Genomic DNA, 25080 nt, shown 5'->3' with positions numbered 1-25080 from the left:
AAGATATGTACAAGTAAACACCAATTACACACACTCAATCCGGTGAGGCAGACCCTCACAGGTGAGGCAGACGCTTTAAGGTTAGGCAGACCCTCACAGGTGAGGCAGACCCTCTAAGGTTAGGCAGACCCTCTAAGGTTAGGCAGACCCTCACAGGTGAGGCAGACCCTCTGAGGTTAGGCAGACTCTCACAGGTGAGGCAGACCCTCTGAGGTGAGGCAGACCCTCTGAGATTAGGCAGACCCTCACAGGTGAGGCAGACACTCACAGGTGAGGCAGACTCTCACAGGTGAGGCAGACCCTCACAGGTGAGGCAGACCCTCTGAGGTTAGGCAGACTCTCACAGGTGAGGCAGACCCTCACAGGTGAGGCAGACCCTCTGAGGTGAGGCAGACCCTCTGAGATTAGGCAGACCCTCACAGGTGAGTCGGACACTCACAGGTGAGGCAGACCCTCTAAGGTTAGGCAGACCCTCACAGGTGAGGCAGACCCTCTGAGGTTAGGCAGACTCTCACAGGTGAGGCAGACGCTCACCTGCCTCAGCTGACTGCATGTGTCTGATTGTTATATATTTAAAAACTGTAGGAGTGTCTGTTGTTAATACAGCATCAGGTCCACGCATGCGCACTTTACTCTTCTATTTATGCCTGGTTTCATTTTTTCATGTATTTATTATTCCACATTTTTTATTCGATCTCATCTCCATCCTGGTACCAAAGGAACTTTCTCTTGACCAGATGACGTTTCAGTAATCGTGATGTATAGACGACTTTTGTGTTGAAGGTCAAGATTTATCAGGAGTCTGTCAACATACCGTCGTCTCATCTAACATGCACTTTAAAACCTTTAGAAAAATAACATGTATATTTTATAAGGTTTTTTCACTTTGATTTATGGGCTGGTGCTTAGACTTTATACACAATAATCAACGTGTCATATTTTAGCAAGAAAACATTACAGTATTACATTACATATAGCTAGCAGACTTTAACCCAGCTTTATATACAGACCTGCTGAATAATAAAATAAAGTCACAACCTTTATTTACAAAAAACAAGTAATAAAACATACAAACATGATTCATTCATTCATTCAAACACATCACTCAACGTCATCAACCAATCAGTTAAAAGCTCTGAAACCACGCCTCACGCTTTCTGTACCAATAAGAGACATGCGCGTAAGCCCCGCCCACTCGGCTCTGTACTGGCGGGAGCCTCAAACCCGGAAGCGACTGTAGTGATCTGCAGATCAAAACAACAACGTTTTCGCTTTTATTTTCTCTTTTTTAGTCCATCATGGCTTCTGTTCCTGAAGCACAGCCAGATAATGGGCTGTGGATTAAAACTCGAGAGGCCATGGTACATTTCCGGAAGCTACTTTTGTGCTCTAAATGGTAAGTTTTCTAAATAATAAAGGAGACGGTCATGGGCTGTGTCTCAAATCGCGTCATGTTCACTTCACTAGTGCCCTAAATACGCTATGATGTAACCATTTTTAGGGCACTTGATGTTCTAAACCTTATGTATTTGGGATGCGGCGCTGATCTAGATGTAGGGAAGAAATTTCACTGTCTAGAAATGAAACTATTTTAATATTTAAAGTAAATTCTTACTGTTTTATTTCTCCTTACATTAAATCTAGTTAAATCTCATCTTGGTTATTTCTGGTCTAATATTAAAACTGTAATAAAACAACTTTTCTTTTTTATGAACACTTTGTTTCTTCTAGTGAGAACATCCTGACAGAGCCGGTGTGTCTGGGAGTGTGTGAGCATCTGTTGTGCAGGTGGGTTACATGTCAAAGTTACAACTGACCTCCTGCCATTTTACAGCTCACCACTCATCCCATCACACCGCCCATCCCATCCCATCCCATCCCATCCCATCACACCGCCCATCCCATCCCATCCCATCCCATCCCATCACACCGCCCATCCCATCCCATCCCATCACACCGCCCATCCCATCCCATCCCATCCCATCACAACGCCCATCCCATCCCATCCCATCCCATCACACCGCCCATCCCATCCCATCCCATCCCATCACACCGCCCATCCCATCCCATCCCATCACACCGCCCATCCCATCCCATCCCATCCCATCACACCGCCCATCCCATCCCATCCCATCCCATCCCATCACACCGCCCATCCCATCCCATCACACCGCCCATCCCATCACACCGCCCATTCCATCCCATCCCATCACACCGCCCATTCCATCCCATCCCATCACACCGCCCATCCCATCCCATCCCATCACACCGCCCATCCCATCCCATCCCATCACACCGCCCATCCCATCCCATCACACCGCCCATCCCATCCCATCACACCGCCCATCCCATCACACGGCCCATCACATCACATCACACCGCCCATCACATCACATCACACCTCCCATCCCATCACACCGCCCATCCCATCCCATCCCATCACACCGCCCATCCCATCCCATCCCCATCACACCCGCCCATCCCATCCCATCCCATCCCATCCCATCCCACCGCCCATCCCATCCCATCCCACCGCCCATCCATCCCATCACACCGCCATCCCATCACATACCGCCATCCATCCCATCACATCCCCACACACCGCCCATCCCATCACACGGCCCATCACATCACATCACACCGCCCATCACATCACATCACATCACACCGCCCATCACATCACATCACATCACATCACACCGCCCATCACATCACATCACATCACACCGCCCATCACATCACATCACATCACACCGCCCATCACATCACATCACATCACACCGCCCCACCCATCGCCATACACCGCCCATCACATCGCCATACACCGCCCATCACATCGCCATACACCGCCCATCACATCGCCATACACCGCCCATCACATCGCCATACACCGCCCATCACATCGCCATACACCGCCCATCACACCTCACATCACATCCCATCACACCGCCCATCACACCGCCCATCACACCACCCATCACACCGCCCATCACATCACACCGCCCATCACATCACACCGCCCATCACATCACACCGCCCATCACATCACAACGCCCTTCACCACCCATCACCATACAACGCCCCACCCATAACCATACACTGCCCATCACACCACCCCACCCATCACATCACCATACACCACCCATCACATCACCATACACCACCCATCACATCACCATACACCACCCATCACATCGCCCCGCCCATTACATCACCATACACCACCATCACATCACCCCACCATTACATCACACCGCCCCACCCATCACAATGCCCCACACATCCCACCCCACTCCATGTCATAATTGACCTCACAGCATGTTGCAATTATCTGTGTCAGTATCTGACCCTGCGCTTTATTACAGCCGATTTCACAGCATGTTACATCCTACCATCACATCCAACTTCAAACTGTGCTTCAACTGACCCCAGACCATGTTACAATTATGTGTCTGTCAATTAGTCAACCTGTGTGTGTCTGTGTGTGTGTGTCTGTGTGTGTGTTGCTCCAGGTCATGTGCAGGTTCTCGTGTGGGAGACGGCTGCAGTGTGTGTCTCAGTCCTGCCTGGGTGAAAGATGTCCACATAAACAGACAGATCAGTAACATCACACAGCTCTTCCTGCAGCTAGAGGCTGTTCTCTGTCCCTCTGAGTGCTCAGGTAAAGAACACATCACACTACATGGTGCCTCTCACACTACATGGTGCCTCTCACACTACATGGTGCCTCACACACTACATGGTGCCTCTCACACTACATGGTGCCTCTCACACTACATGGTGCCTCTCACACTACATGGTGCCTCTCACACTACATGGTGCCTCACACACTACATGGTGCCTCTCACACTACATGGTGCCTCTCACACTACATGGTGCCTCTCACACTACATGGTGCCTCTCACACTACATGGTGCCTCTCACACTACATGGTGCCTCTCGCACTGTACATCGTGCCACACGCACTGTACATCGTGCCACACGCACTGTACATCGTGCCACACGCACCGCACATGGTGCCTCACGCACCGCACATGGTGCCTCACGCACCGCACACTGTGTACCTCGTACCTCACGCTCCGAACCACCGTGTACCGCGTACCTCACGCGCCGAACCCCGTGTACCGCGTACCTCACGCGCCGAACCCCGTGTACCGCGTACCTCACGCGCCGAACCGCGTGCACCTCGTACCTCACGCGCCGAACCGCGTGCACCTCGTACCTCACGCGCCGAACCGCGTGCACCTCGTACCTCACGAGCCGAACCCCGTGTACATATCGTACCTTATCGTATGCTGAAGTAACATGACTGTAATTCCTCCACCATTCTTTCAGCCTGCACATTCCTGCCGAATATTAACAGGTCAGAATTAATCGGAGGGAAACAAATATATGCAAATATCTGGCTGAAATTCAGCTTCGCTAATGACTATAATTATGTGATGCAATTAGTCACACTGGTCTTTAGCTCGTAGCTCTGCTCAGAGACGGACAGGGCAGCATATTAAACACAGCCAGCACTTTCACCAGCTTGATATTATTATTATTTTCATTACATACTTTCATTACAAAAAATGTTCTCCTTCTTTATGTCATGAAATAACATCTGTGAGGTTAAGTGAGGTGAGTGCTACAGTCCAGATGTTGTCATGGTGTTAAGCCCTGTGTACTTTACTAACTTATTTCTTACTTTTATTTCACATAAACCAGCGTGGACTCTCTTTATTCAGAGTGTTTTTCTCAATTAACTGTTTCATTAAAATGTGTCATTTGCAAATCTTTAGAGTTAAATGCCATTATTAATCTTTGATAATTGCATGCGGATTGTGGATCATGTGAATTTTACAGTTTTATGGCATCTTCTGAATCAAGCGCTCCTGTTGCGCATCAGCCATTTTGTGGCTCCTGAAAAATACAAAATATCTGACTATGATATGGATACGTTGGTTTCTCAGACATTCTAGTAGCTTAGCGTTACTGCTTTAACCTCTGACACTGGAGATTCCTTCCTGTCACCTGATAATTTGACCAAACGGTTGATCAGCTTTTTGATTTTCTCAGAACTTCCTGCTGATTCTCCAGCGCCCTCGACGGAACCCTCGGTCCTCACCAAGAAGAAGAACTTCAAGATCTGGTTCAGCCCGAAGAGCCGTAAAGTGCGCTGTCGAGCGGAGAACACGGCCGACTCGAAGCCGTCCGTGCCGCAGCGTTCCGACTCCAGCGTCCTGTCCGTTTTCAACTTCACCTCCTCCTCGCAGGATTCAGGCTCCTCCACACCTCCCAGAGCGAGAGCAGGAACTGAACAGAAGAAAAAGAAGAAGAAGAAAGAACAAAAGAAACTAAAGAACGTTGTTAAGAAGCGAGTCCGAGGCACCAGGATTCAAAATAAGGAGAAGAAGAAGAGGCTAAAGGCCGTGAACCAGCAGTGGGGGTTTGGGAAAGATGATGCGATGGAGGACGAGGAGGACAAGATTGATACGAGGAGCGGAAAGAGGGTGTCCTTCCAGTGTCCCAGCAGTGGCACTAAACAGGATGTGGAAGAGGTTCAGGAGGTTTCTCACGGTGAGGAACCAGTCATCAGCCCAAAGAGAGAGATGAGGAGCATCCTGAAGGATGGGAGGGAGAAGCAACCCGATCAAGCTCTCTCAGAGATCCAACAGCATCCTCGTTCTACTCCAAAAAGGTCCAGAGCGCAAGGCGGAAGCCCACAGAGCACACCGAAGCGTCCCAGACTGTCTCCAGGCCAGAGGGTGAGGAGGAGACGATCCGGTCCTTCTCCAGTCACCTCTCTGTATTCCGGCATTCCTGAAAGACCCGTAGAGGACAGGAAAGAGAAGGAAGTCCGAGGGTATTCTCCTGCTAGTGGGAGGAGCCAGGCTAGCCCCGCCTACATGAAGAGGAACCATAAAGGAGAGACACCTCTGCACCTCGCCGCCATTAAGGTCTGTGGTTTAATGCTGTGGATTTCATACAGTGTTGATCATGTGTTCTGTGTAAATCAGGTGAACTGAGAACATGGCCTTGGTGTGAAGGTGATTTAAATACATTGATGTGCAGGGTGACGTGGAGACCACCAGAGAGCTGCTGGAGCAGGGAGCAGACCCCAACCTGAAGGACCACGCAGGCTGGACCCCACTGGTCAGTACTGTCTCTCCTTCTGTCTGTCTGTCTCTCTCTCTCTTTCTATTTGTCTGTGTGTGTGAGGGGGTTTGCGAGCGTGTGTGTGTGAGGGGGTTTGCGAGCGTGTGTGTGTGAGGGGGTTTGCGTGCGCGCGTGTGTGAGGGGGTTTGCGCGTGTGTGTGTGTGTGTGAGGGGGTTTGCGCGTGTGTGTGTGAGGGGGTTTGCGCGTGTGTGTGTGAGGGGGTGCGCGCGTGTGTGTGAGGGGGTGCGCGCGCGTGTGTGTGTGAGGGGGTTTGCGCGCGCGCGTGTGTGTGAGGGGGTTTGCGCGCGGGCGTGTGAGTGAGGGGGTTTGCGCGCGCGCGTGTGTGTGAGGGGGTTTGCGCATGTGTGTGTGTGAGGGGGTTTGCGCGTGTGTGTGTGAGGGGGTTTGCGCGTGTGTGTGTGTGAGGGGGTTTGCGCGCGCGTGTGTGTGAGGGGGTTTGCGCGCGTGTGTGTGTGAGGGGTTTTGCGCGTGTGTGTGAAGGGGTTTGCGCGCGCGTGTGAGGGGGTTTGCGCGCGCGTGTGAGGGGGTGCGCGCGCGCGTGTGTGTGTGAGGGGGTTTGCGCGCGCGTGTGTGTGTGAGGGGGTTTGCGCGCGCGCGTGTGTGTGTGAGGGGGTGCGCGCGCGTGCGTGTGTGTGTGAGGGGGTGCGCGCGTGTGTGTGTGAGGGGGTGCGCGCGTGTGTGTGTGTGTGTGTGAGGGGGTGCGCGCGCGTGTGTGTGTGAGGGGGTGCGCGCGTGTGTGTGTGTGTGAGGGGGTGCGCGCGCGTGTGTGTGTGTGAGGGGGTGCGCGCGCGTGTGTGTGTGTGTGAGGGGGTGCGAGTGTGTGTGTGTGTGAGGGGGTGCGAGTGTGTGTGTGTGTGAGGGGGTGCGCACGTGTGTGTGGGAGGGGGTGCGCGTGTGTGATGGGGTGCGCGCGCGTGTGTGAGAGGGTGCGCGCGTGAGTGTGCGGGGGTGCGCGCGCGTGTGTGCGTGAAGGTGTGCGCGCGTGTGTGTGTGTGTGAGGGGGTGCGCACGTGTGTGTGTGTGTGTGTGAGGGGGTGCGCACGTGTGTGTTTGTGTGTGTGAGGGGGTGCGCACGTGTGTGTGTGTGTGTGTGTGTGTGTGTGTGTGTGTGTGTGAGGGGGTGCGCACGTGTGTGTGTGTGTGTGAGGGGGTGCGCACGTGTGTGTGTGTGTGTGTGTGTGTGAGGGGGTGCGCGCGTGTGTGTGAGGGGGTGCGCGTGTGTGTGTGTGTGTGAGGGGGTGCGCACGTGTGTGTGTGTGTGTGAGGGGGTGCGCACGTGTGTGTGTGTGTGTGAGGGGGTGCGCACGTGTGTGTGTGTGAGGGGGTGCGCACGTGTGTGTGTGTGTGAGGGGGTGCGCGTGTGTGTGTGTGTGTGTGTGTGAGGGTGCGCGCGCGTGTGTGAGATAGTGCGCGCGTGAGTGTGCGAGAGTGCGCGCGTGAGTGTGCGAGAGTGCGCGCGTGAGTGTGCGAGAGTGCGCGCGTGAGTGTGCGAGAGTGCGCGCGTGAGTGTGCGAGAGTGCGCGCGTGAGTGTGCGAGAGTGCGCGCGTGAGTGTGCGAGAGTGCGCGCGTGAGTGTGCGAGAGTGCGCGCGTGAGTGTGCGAGAGTGCGCGCGTGAGTGTGCGAGAGTGCGCGCGTGAGTGTGCGAGAGTGCGCGCGTGAGTGTGCGAGAGTGCGCGCGTGAGTGTGCGAGAGTGCGCGCGTGAGTGTGCGAGGGTGCGCGCGTGAGTGTGTGTGTGAGGGGGTGCGCGCGTGAGTGTGTGTGTGAGGGGGTGCGCGCGTGAGTGTGTGTGTGAGGGGGTGCGCGCGTGAGTGTGTGTGTGAGGGGGTGCGCGCGTGAGTGTGTGTGTGAGGGGGTGCGCGCGTGAGTGTGTGTGTGAGGGGGTGCGCGCGTGAGTGTGTGTGAGGGGGTGCGCGCGTGTGAGTGTGTGTGTGAGGGTGCTCGTGTGTGTTTCTTTTTTCTTTGTAATTGAAGTTGGAATAAACAGCTATGCTGTAGTGTTTAACCCCCGGGGGGTTTGGTAATAAATGATGCGTTTAATCTGAGTTTAATAGCAATTCACACACACACACACACACACACACACACACACACACACACACACACACACACACACACACGCGCGCGCACACCTGCTCAAACATGGCAGTTATTATTATTATTATTATTGTTGTTATTATTGTTATTGTTTATATCGTTGTCTGTGCCATAAGAAGAATACAAGAAAGAATTAGCATTAAAATCGGCCCCGGATAAGCGGTAGAAAATGGATGGATGGATGGATGGTTAGAATAGAACACAACTAGTATAAAAGAGAGATGGATTTATCTGAACAAGTGAATAACTATATTCCCCTTTAAATAAAAGTTAATCGTGTTTCTACACACATTCTCACGTTGTTTCTGTGTTTATTACAGTTTTAATGTGTTTTAATGCGTTTTCTCCTCAGCATGAGGCGTGTAACCTGGGTCATGTGGCTGTGGTGGAGCTGCTGCTCCAGCAGGGGGCGCTGATTAACACACCCGGCTACGAGAACGACTCTCCTCTACACGATGCCGTGAGGAACGGACACGCTGCCGTAGCTAAACTGCTGCTTCATCACGGCGCCTCAACCTCTGTACTGTAAGCACATACACACACTCATACTCACACACACATATACACACACACACATACTCACACACACACATACTCACACACACATACTCACACACACATACTCACCCACACACACACACACACACACACACACACACACCCTCACCCACTCATACCCCCCCCACACACATATACTCACCCACTCATACACTCACCCACACACTCACCCACTCATATATATACACACGCACACACACACTCACCCCCACACACACACCCACACACACACACATACTCACCCACACACACACACATACTCACCCACACACACACACACTCACCCGCTCATACACTCACCCACCCACACACACACACACACACACACATACTCACCCACTCATACACTCACCCACTCATATATATATACACACACACGCACACTCACCCGCACACACACACGCACACACACATACTCACCCACACACACACACACATACTCACCCACACACACACACACTCACCCGCTCATACACTCACCCACCCACACCCACACACACACACACACACACACATATACTCACCCACTCATACACCCACACACACACACATACTCATACACTCACCCACTCATACACTCACCCACTCATACACTCACCCACACACACATACACACACACACACACACACATACTCACCCACTCGTACACCCACACACACAAACACATACTCACCCACTCATACACCCACACACACAAACACGTACTCACCCACTCATACACTCACCCCCCCCCCACACACACACATACTCACCCACACACACACACACACACACACACACACATACTCACCCACACACACACGCGCACACACACACACACGCACTGAGAACAGGCCTGGAGTTAGGTTTAACTAGAGTCAGACCTGTAACAGTGTGTGCGTGTGTGTGTGTTGCTTCTTAAAGGAGTAAGATGGCGAAGCTTCATTGATCTTCACTGTGTGTGTGTGTGTGTGTGTGTGGGGTGGGGTGGTGTGGGGGGCACTCTGCAGTTCCAGCAGTAATCCTCACTGCTTGCTGAGCTGATTCATGTCACTGACACTACAGGGGAGAGAGAGAGTGTGTGTTTGTGTGAGTGTGTGCTTGTGTGAGTGTGTGCTTGTGTGAGTGTGTGCTTGTGTGAGTGTGTGCTTGTGTGAGTGTGTGCTTGTGTGAGTGTGTGAGAGAGTGAGCATTAAATAACAGCAAAAAGCAAACAAGCTAAGAAGAAGAACTGTTTATGGACTGTTTTGTCTTTGTGTGTGTGTGTGTGTGTGTGTGTGTGTGTGTGTGTGTGTGTGCGCGTGCGTGTGTGTTTGTGTACTTTGTGCACTGAGTCTGACACTGTAGATTCTAAAGTGTGTTTTTCCATGTGGGAGGCTTGCAGAGAAAGTGCGAACACACACACACACACACACACACACACACACACACACACACACACACACACACACACACACAGTTAAACAATCATCAGATCCATCCCAGAATTGTAAGCATCGATATGATTTAACGATAATTTCAGTGACCTCGTCGATCAGAATATATCCGCATTGTTCTGGTATCTGCGGCACGTCTCCACGCCACTCGTCCCACGTCTCTGCGGTTAGAGAAGGGGAATCCCACTGCCTCATGAATCCAAATGAAATATTTTACGGACCAGCGGACCTGCTAATTGTCCCCCAGGTGTTATTTGCATATTGACGCTTCATCTGAGCAAACAGCGCTGTGTGTTTTTCACTTCTCAGACGAGTCCCGCTCGCTTTAAATCCGTCCTCAGGGATCGGAGCTGGCGGTCACGGATCTGCACCTTCCTCTCATTAGCCGCTGAACACAATGCATACTGATTTATTACGTGTTATTGTTATTTGCCCGGTTTGAAATGTACGTCATGTGTAATTATTACTAGGGCTGAAACCGCTAATCGATTTAGAAAAAAAAAAAGTCAATTAGTGTCTGATTAGACAAAAGTTTCCTTCCTACAGAACGACTCGTGTCATGTGGTGCCAAGCAGCACGTATCGACTACGAATCGCTCAGCTTCTAGGTAGCTACGTCGTTTTGAATCTGCGGCGCAGACGAACACCGAGTCATTTTTTTTCATTAACGCGCACTCGGACGATAAATATTTCTTAATAAGGCTTCAGATCGACATCCTGCTTTCAGGTTTACACGAGTCGATTCACCGATTCGCCGAGTCAACCCAATAGGTTAGAGCGAATCTAATGAACGAATCACTCATTTGGATTTGGATTTGATTCTAATGAGTGAAAAAAGAAAGTACATCCTCTTTCAGTGGTTTTTGTTTTTGTTAACGGGGATAAAAATTACCGTCGTCATCCTCACAAACTTTTAGAAACAAACAAATAAACAAACCAAAAAAAAACAACAAATAAACAACAGACTTTTGTTCTCTGAGACTGTATACAGTATTAAGTGAAGTAAATTGTGTTACAGGAATATATTTGGCCTTCGACCTGTTGATTATGCCGCGACTGCAGAAATGCGAGAGGTCTTAAGTTCGGTCCCTGAGGCACTCCATGAGGTACTGACGCCAGTGAGCTCTCCAGCAAACCTTTCAAAGGTACAGACACCACACACATAAACACAGACACACATAAACACACACACCTATCAAACCGGATATTCATTCATTCATTATCTACCGCTTATTCAAACTTCTCGGGTCACGGGGAGCCTGTGCCTATCTCAGGCGTCATCGGGCATCGAGGCAGGATACACCCTGGACGGAGTGCCAACCCATCGCAGGGCACACACACACTCTCATTCACTCACACACACTCACACACTACGGACAATTTTCCAGAGATGCCAATCAACCTACCATGCATGTCTTTGGACCAGGGGAGGAAACCGGAGTACCCGGAGGAAACCCCCGAGGCACGGGGAGAACATGCAAACTCCACACACACAAGGCAGAGGCGGGGATCGAACCCCCGACCCTGGAGGTGTGAGGCGAACGTACTAACCACTAAGCCACCGTGCCCCCCTTAACCCGGATATGCAGCAGTTTACTTGTTAATCATACACAAAAATCCCTTAACGTGCACCTCGTCTGATCCGCTTCAAGTCGTAGAACTGCGGCGGACAAAGTCGTAAGCTTCGTATTATTGGCTGGAAAGAAAACGATTCCACGAATAAATGGAGATGAATCGGATGAATTGTTAAGTCATGGTTCCCTTTAAAAAGAAGAGTCGTCGGTGCAAGTTTATGTTCAGTATTAGCTGCAGTGGACGAGCTGCGTTACTGTTCACGAGGTGCTCTTTTTTTTTTTTTTTTAAACTACCGACTGTTTCTAGGTAAAAACTGTTCTGCTGTTACGTCCTTTTGTTTCAGTCTCCTGCTCTGATGAAGAAAGACGTTCACGTCGCTCTGATTGGTAGTAAACTAACAGCAGCTCAGCAGAACCAGCTCACCAAAGCAGCTCGAGTCCTGGGAGGAAAACGAGTCGAGACTTTCTCCAATGCAGGTAATTTAGCATGTGAAATATTTCCCCTGGTCTTAGTAAACTGTAAACACAATCCTGTGAGGTTTCACACTTTCCCTGGGGTTAACCCTGAATCCTGGTTCTTCATAGTCTGAGGTTTCACGCTGTACTTTCCTGAACTCCGCCTTAACCTTCTTCTGATTTGCATATCCGAGTATCGACAACCCTGATTGGATGAATCTGAAATGTCTTTGTTACCTGAGGCAGAAATTTTGCATAAGTTTGTTTATTTATTTATTTATTTATTTATTCTAATGAAACATTTAAGCATGTAAGTCGTCCACTTTCAGCATAACGAGGATAATTACAAACCTTCCCCCTCGAACACGATGCATTCGTTATGACGTTCCTCTCAGGAGATTTCACGGCGCTGTGAAATCAACAGCCTTGGATGAATCTAAAGCGTAAAGTCTAATCTTTAACCCAGAGAGCGTCAGACTTCGAGAAGGCGTCGAAACGGAAGGAACCCGAAGCCGCCCCGTCAGTATCGGATTGTTGAACGACGTGAAACGCCAGAAGAGAGAGAGACGCTTTCGTATTTCCATTCCATTTGTTTTTTCGATGGTTTATTTGTTAAAAAAAAAAAAAAGATCCTCTTTGAGCTTGCACACATTTGTGCGTTAAGAAATAATGAAGAGCTTTTAATAATTAGCGAACGGAAAGCCTTTGTTATTCAGGAAGCAGGAAAAAAAAATGCTGTTTGATTTTTAATTAATGGCTGTCGGACTGGATGCTGCACTTCGTCGTGACTGTTTGTGATATGGAAATGAGTCTGAGACTTTTTCAATAATATTGTCATAATATAATAGGACATACTGTGGGATTACAGATCTGTTTCCAACAAGATGAACCGTGTTGAAGCTTATTTTTGTGAAGAAATGTTGGAACAATAACAAACCACGTGTCATTAAGGCGTCCGAAGCTGTTAGAATGATGCCACGTGACGTTTTACGGATGTGTCTGTATTTACCTCAAACTGCTACCTCCACGTTTTCTTACTAACCCGATACTTACCAGTTTCCCACTCGTAATTACGATTTCGCCGAGTGTCGGAGATGCTTCTATAATATCCAGTTCTTTTCTGTCTCTGAATGACACGTCAATGGCTTACGCTTAGTATGTGACATGGTGCTAGAACACACATCGCCAAAAAAACAACACGATATCTGGATGTGGACAACAAAGTCAACAGAAATGTTGTGTCGCTGTTGTGCCGCTGTTGTGCGTGTCTGTCTAATAATAATAATAATAATACATTTTTGTTTAAAGGCGCCTTTCTGAACACTCAAGGTCACCATACAAAAGAAGAAGAAGAAGAAGAAGAAAAAAAAAATAGTTACATAGGAATACAAATTGGACCAACATTACAAATCATGATGTAGAATAAGCTAAACTAAACAGATGAGTTTTAAGCTGAGATTTAAATGATGTAAGAGAATCAATATTACGGAGTGAAGTGAGTTCCAGAGCTGAGGTGCAGAGTAACCGAAAGCTCTATTCCCCATAGTTACAAGACGGACAGAGGGAACGATGAAATGAGTGGAAGAAGAAGAAGACCTAAGAGAAGATATGAAGGAGATAGATTGTGGATAGCTTTAAATGTTAGAAGAAGAATTTTATACTTGATACGAAAATGAATGGGAAGCCAGTGTAGCTGTTCCAGAAGAGGTGTAATATGATGGATAGAGGGAGTACGAGTGATAATGCGGGCAGAAGAATTTTGAACGAGTTGCAGCTTATGAAGGGTTTTGTGAGGAAGCCCAATAAGAAGAGAATTACAGTAGTCAAGCCGGGAGGTTACTAGACTGTGAATAAGAGTGGTGGTAGATTGAGTGGTGAGAAAGGAATGAAGCCTATTGATATTTTGAAGGTGAAAGTATGCAGCCCGAGTAACATTATTTACATGAGAGGTAAAAGAAAGGATGAAACACACACTATCAAAGATGACACCAAGACTCTTTACCTAAGATGAGGGAGCTATGAGAGATTCATCAATGGAAATAAGAAAATTTTAAAATTTGTTAATCACAGTTTTTGTGCCTATAATAAGAAATTCTGTTTTATTACTATTTAGTTTAAAAAAGTTAGCTGAAAACCATGATTTTATGTCAATGAGACAATCGGAAAGAGCAGATGGAGGGAGATTGGAATGCGATTTTGTGGAAAGGTAGAGCTGGGTGTCATCAGCATAGCAATGAAACTTAACCTGATGTTTATGAAAAATATATCCAATGGGGTAAAAGGTAAGTAATAAATAACAAAGGGCCCAGGACAGAGCCCTGGGGTACACCAGAGGTAACGGAAACTACAGAAGAGGTGAATGATTTTAGTTGAACAAACTGTGTGCGATCAGAGAGATATGAATGAAACCATTTTTTTGTCTGTGTGTGTCTCTGTCTGTGTGTCTGTGTCTGTGTGTGTCAGTCTGTCTCTGTCTGTCTGTGTGTGTCTGTCTGTCTCTGTCTGTCTGTGTGTGTCTGTCTGTCTCTGTCTGTCTGTGTGTGTCTGTCTGTCTCTGTCTGTCTGTCTCTGTCTGTCTGTGTGTGTCTGTCTGTGTCTGTCTGTGTGTTGTCTGTGTCTGTTGTGTGTGTCTGTCTGTCTGTGTGTGTCTGTCTGTCTGTGTGTGTCTGTCTGTCTCTGTCTGTCTGTGTGTGTCTGTCTGTCTGTGTCTGTCTGTGTGTCTGTCTGTGTGTGTCTGTCTGTGTCTGTCTGTGTGTGTTGTCTGTGTCTGTCTGTGTTGTCTGTCTGTGTGTGTGTGTGTCTCTCTGTGTCTGTCTGTCTGTGTTGTCTGTGTCTGTCTGTCTGTCTGTCTGTCTGTCTGTCTGTGTTGTCTGTCTGTGTGTGTGTCTCTCTGTGTCTGTCTGTGTGTGTTGTCTGTCTGTCTGTGTCTGTCTGTCTGTCTGTCTGTCTGTGTTGTCTGTGTCTGTCTGTCTGTCTGTCTGTCTGTGTCTGTCTGTCTGTGTTGTGTGTCTGTCTGTCTGTCTGTCTGTCTGTCTGTGTTGTTTGTGTCTGTCTGTCTGTGTTGTTTGTGTCTGTCTGTCTGTGTTGTTTCTGTCTGTCTGTCTGTGTTGTGTGTGTCTGTCTGTGTTGTCTGTCTGTCTGTGTTGTCTGTCTGTCTGTGTTGTCTGTCTGTCTGTGTTGTGTGTCTGTCTGTGTTGTGTGTCTGTCTGTCTGTGTTGTCTGTGTCTGTCTGTCTGTGTTGTCTGTGTCTGTCTGTCTGTGTTGTCTGTGTCTATCTGTGTTGTCTGTGTCTGTCTGTGTTGTGTCTGTGTCTCTCTGTCTGTGTTGTCTGTCTGTGTGTGTCTGTCTGTGTGTCTGTCTGTCTGTGTGTGTCTGTCTGTCTGTGTCTGCCGTTGTGTGTCTGTGTGTGTCTGTCTGTCGTGTGTTTGTCTGTGTGTTTGTGTGTTTGCTGATGACTCTTCCATGCAGATCAGAGTCTTTCATTTATTTTACTTGTTTAGAACTTTTCACAATTCACATCGTCTTAAAGCAGCTTTACAGAAGTAGAGAAACAGAATAGAAATTGTAAAGTTTAAAATTAAGTTACTATTCATATCTATTTAATATCTATCCCTAATGATCAAGCCTGAGGTGATGATGGTGAGGAAAACCTCCCTGAGATGATATGAGGAAGAAACCTTGAGAGGAACCAGACTCAGAAGTGAACCTCATCCTCATTTAGTGACAGGAAATAATGTCAGTGTGAATGATGTCAGTGTGAATGATGTCAGTGTGAATGATGTCAGTGTGAATGATGTCCTTTCTACAGTTTGTAGTCCAGTGGAATTGTGTGGGAACTAAGAGCTCCTGAGGAACTAATATTTAAACTTTCTGCAGGTCCATTTGGAGATTTTGCCTCTGCTTTTCTTCAAGATCAGAAAGATATGACGTGTATGATACAAATCTGTTGATAATTATTGATGAAACCATTAGATAAAATGAGTGATTAGTCTCTCTCTCTGCTCTCTGCTCTCTCTCTCTCTCTCTCTCTCTCTCTCTCTTCTCCTGTTTTCTCTCTCTCTCTCTTTGTTCTCCTGTTTTCTCTCTCTCTTTCTCTCTGTCTCTCTCTCTCTCTCTGTTCTCCTGTTCTCTCTCTCTCTCTCTCTCTCTCTCTCTCTCTCTCTCTCTCTCTCTCTCTCTCTCTCTCTCTCTCTCTCTCTCTCTCTAGTCACACATGTGATAGTGGCTGATGGTCCCATGCCCTCCACCCTCACCGTCCTGCAGGGAATCCTCAGTGGCTGCTGGGTTTTATCCTTCACATGTAAGATCAGTAACTTTACCATTCATCTGTTCACATTTCTGTTTGGGGGGAAAACAAAACAATTCCACTGAATTAAAGCTGAGCAACTTAACAGCTCTGAGTGGAAGCAGCTGATTGCATGTCATTTTGTACAGAATCTTCAAAACTCCTTACATTTTCATCTCCAGGGATTTATTTATTTATTGCAAACAGTTGTATGTTCCTTTTGTGCTACAGCCTTTATATTGTTACATCCACTGAATAGAAAGAAGGGAAAGGTAAATATGTAAATATTCTGAAAATGAAAATGGACCTTTGGCTAAGGCGGAGAATTCACTGTGTATATATAAAGAAAGGATGCAGATAAACGACTTTATTATGTAGTCCGATAGATAGATAGATAGATAGATAGATAGATAGATAGATAGATAGATAGATAGATGGATACTGATGGATGGATGGATGGATAGACACTGGATGGGTAGATACTAGATGGATGGATGGATGGTAGATACTGAATGGATGGATGGGTAGATACTAGATGGATAGATGGATGGGTAGATACTGGATGGATGGATGGGTAGATACTGGATGGGTAGATATTGGATGGATGGGTAGATTGATAGATAGATATTAGATGGACAGCTGGATAGATAGATGGATAGATATTGGATGGATAGATAGATTGATAGGTAGATATTAGATGGATAGACAGATGGATAGATATTGGATGGATGGATAGATGGATGGAGAGAATTAGCTCGTTTACGATGAAAGAAAGCGGCAGAAAGGAGAACTAGACGGAGGGACGTAACGGCTTCACAGTGGACTTCGGTGTCCTTTAGTGTCCTATAAATCACAGCAGCTCTGTGGAACAATTTTCCGCTTAATAAGAGTGAGTCATGTTTTTTGCCCCTGTTGAATAATGCTTTCAGTCTCACTATATTTTCTCATTTGGAGCTGTCGCCACTGTTCTCTGTCGCCACTGAATGGGATTTTCAGCAGTCGTCGGATTTGTTACTCCGGTTCACCCGAGCGTTCGCCCGATATCCTTTCATGTGTCGCACTCAGACATCAGATTCATCAGAAGAAGAAAAAAAACACGATTAACTCCGGTTACTTTCCCTCTCTCTTAATTTTTTATAATGTTAGTAAATGAGGAAACCTTACAGAACAAATCCGAATTATTCCGGCAGACACGGGCCCCTTTGAGATTCCCGCCTCCACCTCGTGTGTGTGGAGTTTGCATGTTCTCCTTGTGCCTCGGGGGTTTCCTCCGGCTACTCCGGTTTCCTCCCCCGGCCCAAAGACATGCATGGTAGGTTGATTGGCATCTCTGGAAAATTGTCCGTAGTGTGTGAGAGTGTGAGTGAATGAGAGTATGTGTGTGTGCCCTGTGATGGGTTGGCACTCCGTCCAAGGTGTATCCTGCCTCGATGCCCGATGACGCCTGAGATAGGCACAGGCTCCCCGTGACCCGAGAAGTTCGGATAAGCGGTAGAAGATGAATGAATGCTTGTTATTATGATGCGCTGGGCCAGACGCTTGACCAGACACTGGGCTGGATAATGTTTATCGAATGAAAATGGAAACTTAGGACGTGTATCTTTGTAATAAACATCTAAAATAACATTTAAACTGATTTAAAGTCATAGGATAGGTATGTGCTTGTCATTACTGAGACAACCAAGAGACTGGGGACCAGAAATCTATGGCATTTGGGAGATTCCCTTATCCGGAGTGACGTACATTAATATTATTTATTTATTTATTTTACAACTGAGCAATTTAGGGTTAAGGGCCTTGCTCAGGGGCCCAGCAGTGGCAGCTTGGTGGACCTGGGGTTCGAACTCACAACCTTCCAATGTGTAGTCCAACACCTTAAACACTGTGCTACCACATCCCCATACTACATACCAAACGCACTCGAGTCCATCACTGGGGGCCATCACTGGGGCCCAGGTGTAAAAGCCTTGTTAACAGAGGTTCAGAAGAGAATCTCTTTAATCAGTGATTCACTGCAAATCATCTCACGGTGTACAGACACTTGTACTGAGTGTGAGACAACAGTCCTGAGAAATAAGCATCAAATCAAATCTTGACCTCATCATCAAAAAGCTTGTATCAGATTTCTAAATCTTTAATAAACATTGTTCAGGGACATGATTTTCATCCCAAACATATGCGTCGTCAAACATATTGCGATCGTCCTGCCTCATCAGCGCACAAGCTCTTTCGATTATCTGCCATCTGTGTTGTGATTGACAGCTCAGAGGCGCTTGTACTGTGCACTACACACGTCAAGCTTTTGGGCTCATCTGCACACTTACACGCAGTCCTCATTGTGGCGAATCTAATTAGCTGATATGCTAATGGCTCCTTTCCGCTCGGGTAACGAGCCGGCCCTAATGTCCTGAGAGAGTCGGATTAACCCCAGGATGAGACGTTAGAGTCTCCGGCCCGACAGGGTTTCTGGAAATGAAAGCTGTAATTAAAGAGGCAGAAGAAACATAATTATAGCTGATGACTGCTGTAGAGGAATGTGTGTGTGGGTGGGTGGTGCCGAGGTGCGAGTCCGCACTGTTGCACTACAGACTCTGCAGCTTCGGAGATGGAGATAACGCTCACATCGTGGCTACATTTGCCATCTTGCTAATGACCGAGTGTCACACGTCCATGAAGGCATGCAAAATGTCCGTCTGTAACAGGGCTGTGCTGGACGTGGCGGCGACGCACGGTTACCTCACAGATATAATTGTCATCCGAAGGCCATTTGCATTCACTCGTGGCTATCCTTAGTGAGTGCAGAGGAAATTTCTTCCAGGGGCTTGTAGACGGATGAGAAGGATCGAGCTTTAGGCTTAAGACCTTTGTGGAAGCTCTACGTTTTAACACTGAAGTACATCCATACGAGTCACCGATCGACGAGCCGTCTTTCTTTTTCCCACGGCAATAAAACCAGCAGACGAGCCAATCGACGTGAATGTGGAACGCTGAGAGTTATGTAGGTGTCCCGAACCAGTTTAAGTTCCCTGTTTGAAATATGCAGCACTTTTGCGTTCTCTCACAGAAAATGGATAATGTTTAAGTTTTATATGGAACCGGAAATAGAGTCTTTTAGAATTTTGACTGGAAAAAAAATGACCGTATATTAAATCGACCTGCAAGGAAATGTTTGCAGCAGCAGTGAAAAATGTTGGCTGAAAATGTCCCCTTTCTTTCATTTATTTATTTACTTACTTACTTACTTACTTACTTACTTACATTTTCTGACCCGCTTTATTCCTCTTTGTGGCTTGCGGGTAGCCCGTATACATAAAGAAGGGGATTGTTTATAGGAGCCACATGAGACCGAACATGAGCATCGTGTTGCAGTAATTATGCATGTCTCATATCTCATCATGACACTGAAGTAATATAGAATTTCATAATGAGGATGAGGTGATATGGATTTATACTGATGATGATGAGGTAATATAGTGTCCTAATGATGATGAGGCACTATAGAGTTACATAATGAGGATGAGGTAATATGGATTTATACTGATGATGATGAGGTAATATAGTGTCCTAATGATGATGAGGCACTATAGAGTTACATAATGAGGATGAGGTAATATGCATTTATACTAATTATGATGAGGTAATATAGTGTCCTAATGATGATGAGGCACTATAGAGTTACATAATGAGGATGAGGTAATATGGATTTATACTGATGATGATGAGGTAATATAGTGTCCTAATGATGATGAGGCATTATAGAGTTACATAATGAGGATGAGGTAATATGGATTTATACTGATGATGATGAGGTAATATAGTGTCCTAATGATGATGAGGCATTATAGAGTTACATAATGAGGATGAGGTAATATGGAGTGATTCTGAGGAGGATGATGATGTGACACTGTGCTATACTGATGATAATGATGAGGTAATATCGTCACATAATGAATATGAGGCAGTACAGAATTATAATGTGTTAATAGAGTTACATAATGAGAGAGGTAATATCGAGTCACAAGGATGAGGTGATGTAGAGTCGAGGGAATGATGAGGTAAAGATGAGTTGCAGAATGACGAGGTAAAAAAGAGTCGTGGGGGAAAAAAAAGTAATAATTATATGATGAGGGAATATAGAGTTGCAGAATGATGAGGTAATGTAGAGTCATGATGAGGTAATATAAACTGACATAATGATGAGGTAATGAGGCAATGTACAGAGTCGCGGAATGATGAGGAGGTAATATAGAGTCGCGGAATGATGAGGAGGCAATATAGAGTCGCGGAATGATGAGGAGGTAATATAGAGTCGCGGAATGATGAGGAGGTAATATAGAGTGGCGGAATGATGAGGAGGTAATATAGAGTCGCGGAATGATGAGGAGGTAATATAGAGTCGCGGAATGATGAGGAGGTACTATAGAGTCGCGGAATGATGAGGAGGTAATATAGAGTCACGGAATGATGAGGAGGTAATATAGAGTCGCGGAATGATGAGGAGGTAATATAGAGTCGCGGAATAATGATGAGGTAATATAGAGTCGCGGAATGATGAGGAGGTCATATAGAGTCGCGGAATGATGAGGAGGTAATATAGAGTCGCGGAATGAGGAGGTAAAGAAGAGTCACAAAAAAAAGGTAATATAGCGACTCATAGTTATATCATGAGGGAATATAGAGTCGCAGAATGATGAGGTAATGTAGAGTCATGATGAGGTAATATAAACTGACATAATGATGAGGTAATGTAGAGTCATGATGAGGTAATATAAACTGACATAATGATGAGGTAATGTAGAGTCATGATGAGGTAATAGCTTTATTAACATCATCAATATGTAAAGTTTTCAGTGTCTATAAATGTTCTTGCAATATCTTTACTCTGTCCTCGTGCTCAGAAGAACAAGTGTGAAGGGCCTTTAATACAAGTGTGTCTTTCTTTAAGTAGTTGACAGAGTTGTGTATCCTGGGCTGTGTGAACACAACACTAGCTGATGCTTGTAAACGAGTAGAGCAGATGAAAAAAACAGGTAATGGCCATTTTCTGTAGCCGCACTAGCAGCTGCTGCCTTTGTTGAGTGGCCTTGTACAATAAATGTGTCTCAGCGGCCACCGCATACGGTCTAAAAATCAGAAAATGGAAACCTGGGTTTTTGTTTTTTTTTCTCATACAGCAACCTATCTGCCTCTTGAGGTAAAAGAACTACTGCTTTGTCCTTGTTTGAAAAGGAGCCAGTTATCTGCATTTTAGTGCTGCTGTGTCTGTGCTGAAAGCCTCCTCCAGCCGCTCATGAGTAAATGTACTGAGATTTTAAGTGATGCGCAGATCTGCGGCCGTGTCACTGCTGCCAGGTACGGGTTTGAGATTTACTGTAGAGCCACAGTAAGGGCATATTGATTCAATCAATTTGGTTATTGGTCTGAAATCCTGGGTGTGTGTGTGTGGGGGGGGCGGGGGGGGGGCGGCTATGTGGCAGTTGTGAAAGCTGACTGATATGAACCGTAAAAAAAAAGAAAATAATTGAAAGATTCAATCAATTATTCAATGTGTGTGTGGAGGTGTGTGTGTGGGTGTGTGTTGAGGTATGTGTGTGTGTGTGGAGGTGTGTGTGTGTGTGGAGGGAGGTGTGTGTGTGGAGGTGTGTGGAGGTGTGTTTGGAGGTGGCTCTGTGTGTGTGGAGGTGTGTGTGTGTGTGTGTGTTTGGAGGTGTGTGTTTGGAGGTGGCTCTGTGTGTGTGGAGGTGTGTTTGGAGGTGGCTCTGTGTGTGTGTGGAGGTGTGTGTGTGTGTGGAGGTGTGTTTGGAGGTGGCTCTGTGTGTGTGTGTGTGTGTGTGTGTGTGTGTGTGTTTGGAGGTGTGTGTGTTTGGAGGTGTGTGTGTGTGGAGGTGGCTCTGTGTGTGTGTGTGGAGGTGTGTGTGTAGGTTTGTGTGTGTGTGGAGGTGTGTGTGTGTGTGTGTGTGTGGTGGTTAGTGTGTGTGTGTGTGTGTGTGTGTGTGTGTGTGTGTGTGTGTGTGTGTGTGTGTGTGTGTGTGTGTGTGTGTGTGTGTGTGTGGTGTTTGCCATTACTGTAGCTTTAGATGCTGAAAATGAAAAGTCTCACAAATAAACTGTTGTAATGAGTCAGAATGTTGGAATATTGGCACTGAGATATTTTCACACTTTGTTTTTGTTGCTTTTGAACCCCAACTAGAGACCTTGAGAACTTCAGTAGCTCAATTCTGCACAATAAAGCCCAACTTGGCAGCACCGGCGACACGACGGTCCTCTGTGTGTGTTATTCAGGAGGATAAGAACTCGCCTGTTAACAGTGTAGTATAAGGACATGAATAATGATCCTGTGTGTGTACGACGCTGTTTAAGGATAAACTCGTCTTAATAATTATACACTAACACTGTTAAAGTAATGAACTTTACTCTTTTACATATCACTTGATCACATCTCTGTCTCAGGGCTGGCCGAGTGTCTGCAGCAGGGCCGGTGGATGGAGGAGAGCGGGTTCGAGGCGGGCGACGGGCCACAGAGGTCTCGTGTGAACAGAGTCAGTCTGGTGAGCGAATCTGACACGAGCGTGACATCCTGACCGCGGTCGTCCGCATGGAGCCGTAATAACGCCACACGCGGGGTCCCTGCTCCTATAATGGCATCTCTTGTCAGCATGAAGCGTCTCCGTCCTCGCGTCCCCTTCGGACATCTCAGTTTTTATTACCGCTGCCGTGTGAATCGCGGGTCATTTACAGAGCTTCATTTCTCCCTCGATGCTCATGCAGGGAATCGTCACCTCCCGAGGGGAGCATTTATTTTTGCCCAGCAGAGAGATTTAGATCATCGCTGTACTTCCTGAAAGAGTTTAAGTTAATAAGGAACAGTTTCTATACGTCCCAGAGGCCAAAGCTCTCTACAGCTGGTTTAGTTAGCATTCATTCATTCATTTATTTGTTTGTTTGTTTATACTTATTTATTTTTATTTACTATTTATTTATTTATTTATTTACTATTTTATTTATTTATTTACTATTTTCGGATAAGCGGTAGAAAATGCGTGAGTGAGTATTTACTATTCTATTTATTTAAATATTATAATGTAATACGATATAAAACCAGAATAAGCCATTTACAATGAAGACTGTGGTCATGTGCTTCTCATCATCATCATCATCATCAATACAAGATTTGAGGAAGAATGATAAGAAGCTCTCACCCCTCTAACGTGCCCGAAAGCCAAACGAATCGAATGTTTCATTTTCTGTTTTATTTCCTTATTTTTGACCCATAATCCTTACAAGTCGGCCGCAGCCCCGCCAAGCCGTGAGACGTATTTGTAGTGAAAATGAAGAACCGAGCGAGATCGGAGGGAGGCGGTCCGTGTGTCGGATGGGGAATGGGGTGAGAAAGAAAAGAGCACAGTCATTTAAGAAGAAATAACACACTGCCCGGCGTTCAACCTTCCGTACTTTCAGCGTACATTTATCTTCTGCCTTGAGGTGATTACACAAAATAGAGCATTCGGGTGATAGCAGTGTGGTTGATTATTTTTTTGTTCCTCTTCCCAGCTGCCTCCGCTCTTCGACGGCTGCTTCTTCTACCTGCTCGGATCGTTCCACAAACCCCCGAGAGACGAGCTGGTGCAGCTGGTGAGGGCCGGAGGAGGCCAGATGCTCAGCCGGCAGCCCAAAGCCGACAGCGACGTGACCCAGACGGTGATGGCGGCGGCGTACCACGCTCGGCCCGACTCAGATCAGGCGTTCTGCACTCACTACGTCCTGTACGATCCGCAGAGCTCCAGCAGACCCGGGCCGGTCCGTCTGGGCAAAGTGTGGTCAGCTCCTTCATCATGGCTGCTGGACTGCATCAGGGCCTTCAGCATGCTTCCTGTGCCCGAGCTCTGACTCGATCTTTACGCCCGTGTACGTTGAGCTCGACCGACAGGACGCACACAGCGAATGTAAACGATCGGCGCCGATCTTCTGTGTTGCCGAGTAAAGCTCGACACGTCTCATTTATCTCTTTCACTACGTATATATTTGTGTGGAAATAAGTTCTTCCATTAAACAAACTCAAACGATTGACTTCAATGAGCCTTAATTATCTCGTCTTAATTTAGCCACGCCCACAAAACTCCATAAAAGGGAAGCTCACAGACTAACGCTAACACGCTGGAATATCTGAGGAGTTCTTTAAATTAGTGTCGAATGATTTACACACTCGTGATCGTAATGCTGTAATCATGTATTCAGGGTTGATGAATTTTCTTAGATATAAAATTACTTTTTTTTTGTCTTGAATGAATTAATCGGGTTTCCATGAAAACTTTCTAAAAGCTCCTGTGAATGAATTACGATTTTTTTTTTTATTTGTCTAAATCTCTATCTTTATATTAATTCTTTAATTATTGTTATTATGACTATTTTTTTATATAAGCCACACAGTCTTTGGCATGTAAGGAAACATTTCTAAAAATGGATTGTATAAAAAGCAGTAACTAAAATAAAATAATAAATAAGTCCAGATCTCCTCTCTGGTTTGAGTGTCCGA

The 25080-nt window shown here is 46.7% G+C and overlaps 1 protein-coding gene across 2 annotated transcripts; it reads left to right on the top strand.

Annotated features, from left to right (window-relative positions):
* The first annotated feature begins 1202 nt into the window (after positions 1-1202).
* On the top strand, positions 1203-25080 carry LOC113655910 (BRCA1-associated RING domain protein 1). Of its 2 annotated transcripts, XM_027166797.2 has the most exons (11): positions 1203-1396; positions 1732-1788; positions 3513-3661; positions 5062-5942; positions 6058-6138; positions 8612-8784; positions 11251-11377; positions 12151-12283; positions 16470-16562; positions 22998-23095; positions 24099-25080. In XM_027166797.2, the coding sequence occupies exons 1-11, from the start codon at positions 1299-1301 to the stop codon at positions 24432-24434; spliced, it is 2226 nt and encodes a 741-aa protein (XP_027022598.2). In that variant the 5' UTR covers positions 1203-1298; the 3' UTR covers positions 24435-25080. The 2 variants fall into 2 exon arrangements, with proteins under 2 accessions (XP_027022598.2, XP_047671397.1); XM_047815441.1 differs by lacking the exon at positions 16470-16562.

The sequence above is a fragment of the Tachysurus fulvidraco genome, chromosome 6 (assembly GCF_022655615.1).
Source record: "Tachysurus fulvidraco isolate hzauxx_2018 chromosome 6, HZAU_PFXX_2.0, whole genome shotgun sequence".
NCBI classification, from domain to species: Eukaryota; Metazoa; Chordata; class Actinopteri; order Siluriformes; family Bagridae; genus Tachysurus; species Tachysurus fulvidraco.
Note: the sequence above shows the minus strand (reverse complement) of the source record. Positions and strands in the feature narration are given on the sequence as shown.

Coding starts and splice junctions, on each gene's coding strand:
- LOC113655910 (XM_027166797.2), top strand. CDS start 1,299: ATGGCTTCTGTTCCTGAAGCACAGCCAGATAATGGGCTGTGGATTAAA. Junction 6,139..8,611: donor ACGCAGGCTGGACCCCACTG/GTCAGTACTGTC, acceptor TTTTCTCCTCAG/CATGAGGCGTGTAACCTGGG. Junction 23,096..24,098: donor GTGTGAACAGAGTCAGTCTG/GTGAGCGAATCT, acceptor TCCTCTTCCCAG/CTGCCTCCGCTCTTCGACGG.